Genomic DNA, 7,500 nt, shown 5'->3' on the forward strand with positions numbered 1-7,500 from the left:
ATACACACAGGAGACAAGATGGGTCAGCTTAACTGCATTGTGTGTACACACACACCAGAACGTGTTGTACTGTATGTCTGCACATATGGAATTTGGTCACCGCTGTGACGATTACAATAGACAATGTAGAGATCCACCAGAGACAAGGCATGTCATTTTCAGTGCACGGTTACTAATGGGCTAGCTAGCTACAAAGGTATATTAATGGGGGCGCATTAGCTAGCTAGCTACAGAGGGGTATTAATGGGCTAGCTAGTTACAAAGGTACATTAATGGGGGCGCATTAGCTAGCTAGCTAGCTACAGAGGGGCATTAATGGGCTAGCTAGTTACAAAGGTACATTAATGGGGGCGCATTAGCTAGCTAGCTAGCTAGCTACAGAGGGGCATTAATGGGCTAGCTAGTTACAAAGGCATATTAATGGGGGCGCATTAGCTAGCTAGCTACAGAGGGGCATTAATGGGCTAGCTAGTTACAAAGGCATATTAAGGGGGACGCATTAGCTAGCTAGCTAGCTAGCTACAGAGGGGTATTAATGGGCTAGCTAGTTACAAAGGCATATTAATGGGGGCGCATTAGCTAGCTAGCTACAGAGGGGCATTAATGGGCTAGCTAGTTACAAAGGTATATTAATGGGGGCGCATTAGCTAGCTAGCTAGCTACAGAGGGGCATTATTGGGCTAGCTAGCTACAAAGGTATATTAATGGGGGCGCATTAGCTAGCTAGCTACAGAGGGGTATTAATGGGCTAGCTAGTTACAAAGGCATATTAATGGGGGCGCATTAGCTAGCTAGCTACAGAGGGGCATTAATGGGCTAGCTAGTTACAAAGGTATATTAATGGGGGCGCATTAGCTAGCTAGCTAGCTACAGAGGGGCATTATTGGGCTAGCTAGCTACAAAGGTATATTAATGGGGGCGCATTAGCTAGCTAGCTACAGAGGGGCATTAATGGGCTAGCTAGCTACAAAGGTATATCAATGGGCTAGCTAGCTACAGGGGTATATTAATGGGGGCACATTAGCTAGCTAGCTACAGAGGGGCATTAATGGGCTAGCCAGCTACAGAGGGGCATTAATGGGCTAGCTAGCTACAGAGGGGCATTAATGGGGTTGCATTAGCTAGCTAGCTACCGAGGGGAATTACTGGGCAAGCTAGCTACAGAGGAGTATTACTGGAAGTACATAGGGTAGCTAGCTAAAGAGGGGCATTACTGGGCTAACTAGCTACAGAGGGGCATTAATGGAAGTGCATGGGGTAGCTAGCTGGAGAGATATTACTGTGCTAGCTAGCTACAGACGGGCATTAATGGGGTAGCTAGCTACAGAGGGTTATTAATGGGGTAGCTAGCTACAGAGGGACATTTTTGGAGGCTTCTCTAGTGTAGTTAAGTGTGGAGGCTTCTCTAGTTTAGTGAAGTGTGGAGGCTTCTCTAGTTAAGTGTGGAGACTTCTCTAGTTTAGTTAGCCAAGTGTCGAGGCTTCTCTAGTGAAGTGTGGAGGCTTCTCTAGTTTAGTTAGCCAAGTGTCGAGGCTTCTCTAGTTAAGTGTCGAGGCTTCTCTAGTTTAGCTAGTTAAGTGTCGAGGCTTCTCTAGTTTAGTTAGCCAAGTGTGGAGGCTTCTCTAGTTTAGTTAGCCAAGTGTGGAGGCTTCTCTAGTTTAGTTAGTCAAGTGTGGAGGCTTCTCTAGTTTAGTTAGCCAAGTGTGGAGGCTTTTCTAGTTTAGCTCGTTAAGTGTGGAGGCTTCTCTAGTTTAGCTAGTTAAGTGTGGAGGCTTCTCTAGTGAAGTGTGGAGGCTTCTCTAGTGTAGTTAGTTAAGTGTGGAGGCTTCTCTAGTTTAGTTAGCCAAGTGTCGAGGCTTCTCTAGTGTAGTTAGTTCAGTGTGGAGGCTTTTCTAGTGTGCTAGTTAAGTGTGGAGACTTCTCTAGTTTAGTTAGTTAAGTGTGGAGGCTTCTCTAGTTTAGTTAGTTAAGTGTGGAGGCTTCTCTAGTATAGTTAGTTAAGTGTCGAGGCTTCTCTCTAGTTTAGTTAGCCAAGTGTGGAGGCTTCTCTAGTTTAGTTAGCCAAGTGTGGAGGCTTCTCTAGTGTAGTTTAGTTAAGTGTGGAGGCTTCTCTAGTTTAGTGAAGTGTGGAGGCTTCTCTAGTTTAGCTAGTTAAGTGTGGAGGCTTCTCTAGTTTAGCTAGTTAAGTGTGGAGGCTTCTCTAGTTTAGCTCATCCAGCAGATCTGCCATTTCACTTGTGGCCTGATGGCTGCAACAGTGGGGCCGTGTGCAACAGTGGGGCCGTGTGCAACAGTGGGGCCGTGTGCAGATTTAACATCCTTCCTGAGAAAACGTCAACAAATGAGCCCAACATTAATGAGCCCATTTTGGTGCCAGCCGTCTACACACACACACACACAGGGAGGTCATGTGACCACAGTGGGGGAAGTGGCAGAGAGCACTTGGGGTACGGGAGGCGGAGTAGCCACCCTGAGGAACCCTGTGTGTGTGTGGGAGGGGGGCAGCAGCTTATTAACATAGGGTCAGACTACGGATGGGCGGTGTGTGTGTGTGTGTGTGTGAGTGTGTGTGGTGTGTGGCTGCCAAATGCATTCTGCTGAGAACAAACTGTTAAACAGTAAACCCCAGAGACCCTGCACAAGACACACACACACACACTCACTGCACAACAGACAAAGAGGAATGGAGATACGTGGCACATGCATCACAAACAGCCTTTCATATACATGCACAGAGCTGCATTAACCCAGAGCCACAGGCCCTTGTGCTCACACACACACACACAGGGAGTCGCTCAGCAAGTCCACCTCACACAGACAGACACTGGGACTGCAGTCTGCAGAGGCACTAAGCCGTGTGGCCCTGATTAAACCCACACCCCCACGCACGCACACACGCACGCACGCACGCACGCACGCACGCACGCACGCACGCACGCACGTTTATCATTTTGACCCCTGCTGAAAAAAACCAGCAAGAAACCAGCTTAGGCTGGTAGCTGGTTTTAGCTGGTTTTAGCTGGTCTTTGCTGGTTTTCTTCCAGCTATTGCTGGTCTTTGCTGGTGTAGCTGGTTAGGCCACCAGCTAGACATGCTGGCGTGACCATCTGAGGAAGCTGGTCGTGCTGGTGTGACCAGCCTGTCGTTTGGGATACAGCTGGTTTAAGATGGTCATGTTGGTGACCAGCCTGTCAAGCTTGACAAAGATGGTCAAGCTGGTTTTCTAGAATGACCAACATAAGCTGGCGTGGCCAGTAGAAACCAGCAATGTAGACCAGCAACACCAACTAAAATGACCAGCTTAAGGTGGTACGACAATCAAAGCCAGCTGAATTACCATCATAAGCCGGGTAAACCAGCTGAAGGTATGTTTTCACTAGAGTTTTGCTGGTCTTGCTGGTTAACCATCATGGGGTGGTCAGATACTCAACAGCCTGCGCTGGTAGGCTGTGGACTTTAATGAGTCACTTCGTGCAGCCTATAACATGTCTAGGAAATAACCACTCAACAAATCGCAGTCTATGTGCCATAACAAACATTACCAGTGCTGACCGAATGAGAAATAGGTTGCTTGCAAGTAACACTAGCGTGAACATTGCGCTTTCATCACGTTAGCATACTATGATCACAGTCGTTTAGTCTCGTCAAAACTCACTGAAGAAGGAAGGTTTGCTTCAACTAAGAAATAAACCACAATCGTTTCATTTGGGCTAGCTTATAGCTGAGGAGATGAACTTAGGCTACAGGCCTAGCTTATAGCTGAGAGGACCTTAGGCTACTACAGGCCTAGATTATAGCGGAGATGAATTTAGGCTACAGGCCTAGCTTATAGCTGAGATGAACTTAGGCTACAGGCCTAGCTTATAGCTGAGGAGATTAACTAGGCACTGATTGTGTAGTGGTGATTTCTATAGCCTATTCATTAACTGCTGTTCTTTGAACTCTTGGAAAATGTTGGGATATGTCTGCAAGGTGCTTAGTCAAGATCTAGGTGTACCCTACTTCCCTTTGAATGGCTTTTAAACATCTCGATGTACCGGTTGGCTTGAATTAACTATCCGCGATGTACTCAAAATAGTTCCAGATTTCAGCAGTTCAAACAGTAGAGAGACCAGATGCACACAGGAAGTGTGAGGCGGGACATAGAGGGGATGGATCGTGGTAATGGTGTGTGTGTGTGTGTGTGTGTGTGTGTGTGTTTGGCAGGCTCGTGGGCTGGTCAAGGAGGCGGGACATAGAGGGGCAGGAAGTGGGCTGGTCAAGGTGGCAAAACCGATTCCTGCCAAATGGCAACCTGTCACCAAGGCTCAAATGGGCGCCTTTAAATCCTGCACTGATGTGCTATCTGTGCACTCATAGCAATGAATGAGGAATCATGTGGTTTCTCCCGTGAGCTGGCAGCAGCCTTGGATTGGGATTGGACCAGACAGGCCAGAGCTCATCTGTCACGTTTGTGGAACTTGTTCACACCTGAAACCAGCGCACACTGGGAGCAGGACTAGCAGCTGATCATGTGATCATCACAGTGCGTGCTGCGTGCAAGGACACACACACACACACACACACACACACACACACACACACACACACACACACACACACACACACACACACACCTTACAGGTTTCCCCATCGTTGGATCTAATGCTAGTGCAGAGGTGGATGCCACACTTCAGCAGGTTAGAGTGGGAACCTTCAAAAATAGAACTCTGTGGCCCCAACCGTGGCGCAACTGGCTGGGGCACCTGCACCGCACGCCGGCGACCCGGGTTCGATTCCCGCCCCGTGGTCCTTTCCGGATCCCACCCCAGCTCTCTCTCCCACTCGCTTCCTGTCATTTCTCTACTGTCCTGTCCAATTAAAGGCATAAAAAACCCAAAAAAATAATCTTTAAAAAAAAAAAAAAAAAAAAAAAATAGAACTCTGTGTCCATGTTTGGCTTGGCACATGAGGCCCTGTGTGTGTGTGTGTGTGTGTGTGTGTCTGTGTGTGTCTCTAGCAGAAGGAGGCTTACCACACTGAATCAGGTGTAGCACCAAATCATGCACTTGGAATACCCCACAACAGTGTGTGTGTGTATGTGTGTGTGTGTGTGTGTGTTTGTTTAGAGGAGTGGTCCTTGAAACTAGACCCGACTTCAACACCCTCGCCTCCTCCACTTCTCCAGGCTGGAATAGGATGCACTTGGAATACCCCACAACAGTGTGTGTGTGTGTGTGTGTGTGTGTGTGTGTGTGTGTGTGTGTGTATGTGTGTGTGTGTGTGTGTGTGTGTGTGTGTGTGACCTCCTCCACTTCTCCAGGCTGCAATAGGATGCTTTTTTCACCTTCCAGTAGTTCACATCTGGGCTGCATCTCAAAAGCGTTCTTATGTAACCACGGTTACAGAGAGTGTAAAAAAAGAGTGTATTTAAAGCCCTGGTCTCTCCAGGCGGCGTTCCACCGACAGCAAACCCGCTCTTGAACTGGTGCCGTTCGGAAGTCTTTGAACCGTGGTGCTCTCTAGTGAACCAGCCCGCATTTCCACCAGTTCTGAACCGAAACAAGGATGCGTCATCAACCATGGGTGATGCACGCAAAACAGACATTAATGACATGCATAAACGGGAGGATAGCATGAACAGCAGTAAACTAGCTGTTTAAAATGCAGTGTAATGCTAGTTGACTGTTTCTGTTTACTCTTTGTTTACTAGTTGATATGGTCGAAAAACTCATGCTTTTCACCGTCTCCCCTCTGAATGGCACAGGGACACCCCCTACTCCGGTTAGCAGGAAAAAACAACTATTTTCTAGATCAACTTCCAAACCAAGGTGCTATGTTCCGGACCATCTTTTGTTCCGTCGAAACACTACGAGCGGTTCACATGTTGGCTGGCGACGGGGAACGGAGCCGGTTCTGTCGGTGGAAACAGTCTGCAGTCTGAAATCCGCTGCACCAAAGCTGCTTCCATGAGGTGGTACACAGAACAGGTGCCTGGGGGGGGGGGGGGGGGGGGGCAAGTTGTGCCACCTGGCAGCTGAGGTAGTGTGTGTGTGTGTGTGTGTGTGTGTGTGTGTGTGTGTGTGTGTGTGTGTGTGTGTGTGTGTGTAGATGGTTCCTACGGAGCTGGTGGAGAAGGAGTTCTGATATTGTGTGTGTGTGTGTGTGTGTGTGTGTGTGTGTGTGTGTGTGTGTGTGTGTGTGTGTAGATGGTTCCTACGGAGCTGGTGGAGAAGGAGTTCTGATATTGTGTGTGTGTGTGTGTGTGTGTGTGTGTGTGTGTGTGTGTGTGTGTGTGAGAGACTCACGGGGCGGTTGGCGCCAGCCTGGAACAGGTGGTAGGGGTAGAGGATCCTCTCGTAATGGGCACGCAGGTGCGAGCCCACGGCCTTGCCCGGAGCAAAGCCCATCTTCAGAGAGATCTTCGTCCACCTCCGCTCACGGCACACCGCCTCGAAACCGCCGTCTTCCTTCACCAGCTGAGGAGGGAGCAACACACACACACACACACACACACACACACACCACACAATCATTACGCACATGTTCACTGTGTACAGTACAAGCATACAGAAACATTCACCCACACAAACACTCATGCATCCCAACTTTCCTACACACACACGCTCACCGTAGGAGGCCAGAGGGGGAGGTACAATGTGACCAGTGCTCGTGCACACACACACACACACACACACACACACACACACACGCTCACCGTAGGAGGCCAGAGGAGGTGCAATGTGACCAGTGCTGATGGCACAAGCGCGCTTCAGGCGCAACACAGTGAGAGGGGGACTGCGGTGAGGTGTGGGGCATAGTGTGTGCGTTGAGGAGGTGAGGTGTGTGTGTGTGTGTGTGTGTGTGTGTGTACCTTGTAGAGCAGGTAGAGGTCCAGGATCTTGCGCTCCACGTGTGGGATCTTCAGTGTGCAGCCCTGCAGCTCCCAGAACTTGGCCATCTGATCCAGGAAGTTGAGCTTCACTCTGGTCTGGGCCTGTTCAAGTAGAGCAGCTTACTTAACACACACACACACACTTAACACATCCAACACCACACACACACACACTTGGCCATCTGATCCAGGAAGTTGAGCTTCACTCTGGTCTGGGCCTGTTCAAGTAGAGCAGCTTACTTAACACACACACACACACTTAACACATCCAACACCACACACACACACACACACTTAACACATCCAACAGCACACACATAACACATCCAACAGCACACACACTTAACGCAAGGGACCACAGTCTCACAGAGTGTAACTTGTGAAGAGGAAATCGGTGGTAATGCAGAAGTGTAGCAGAATGAACATGCATCACATTCATGATCCCACTCAACTTCCCATCACCAGCAGGAATTAAAGTGACCGCGCACACACACACACACACACACACACACACACACTTGTGCTGGTGTGAGTGACGGGGGGCAGCGCTGCACTCTGACCCCTGGGGGTCGCGACCCCTCTCAGCAGACAGCGAGCTCGGGGCCAAATGGCCGGCTCCATGGCGA

At 49.3% G+C, this 7,500-nt stretch overlaps 1 protein-coding gene across 3 annotated transcripts in view; it reads right to left on the reverse strand.

Moving 5' to 3' along the window:
- Nucleotides 1-7,500, reverse strand: part of kdm5ba (lysine demethylase 5Ba) — a 42,525-nt gene that overhangs the window by 30,419 nt on the left and 4,606 nt on the right. For all 3 annotated transcript variants that reach the window (XM_062545166.1, XM_062545167.1, XM_062545165.1), the window contains exons 3-4: nt 6,854-6,976; nt 6,288-6,458 (exon numbers count right to left, since the gene is read on the reverse strand). In XM_062545166.1, the coding sequence (XP_062401150.1) occupies nt 6,288-6,458; nt 6,854-6,976 (294 nt within the window). The remainder of the gene's footprint in view (nt 1-6,287; nt 6,459-6,853; nt 6,977-7,500) is intronic.

This window comes from Sardina pilchardus, chromosome 9 (assembly GCF_963854185.1).
Source record: "Sardina pilchardus chromosome 9, fSarPil1.1, whole genome shotgun sequence".
In the NCBI taxonomy this organism is placed as follows: domain Eukaryota; kingdom Metazoa; phylum Chordata; class Actinopteri; order Clupeiformes; family Clupeidae; genus Sardina; species Sardina pilchardus.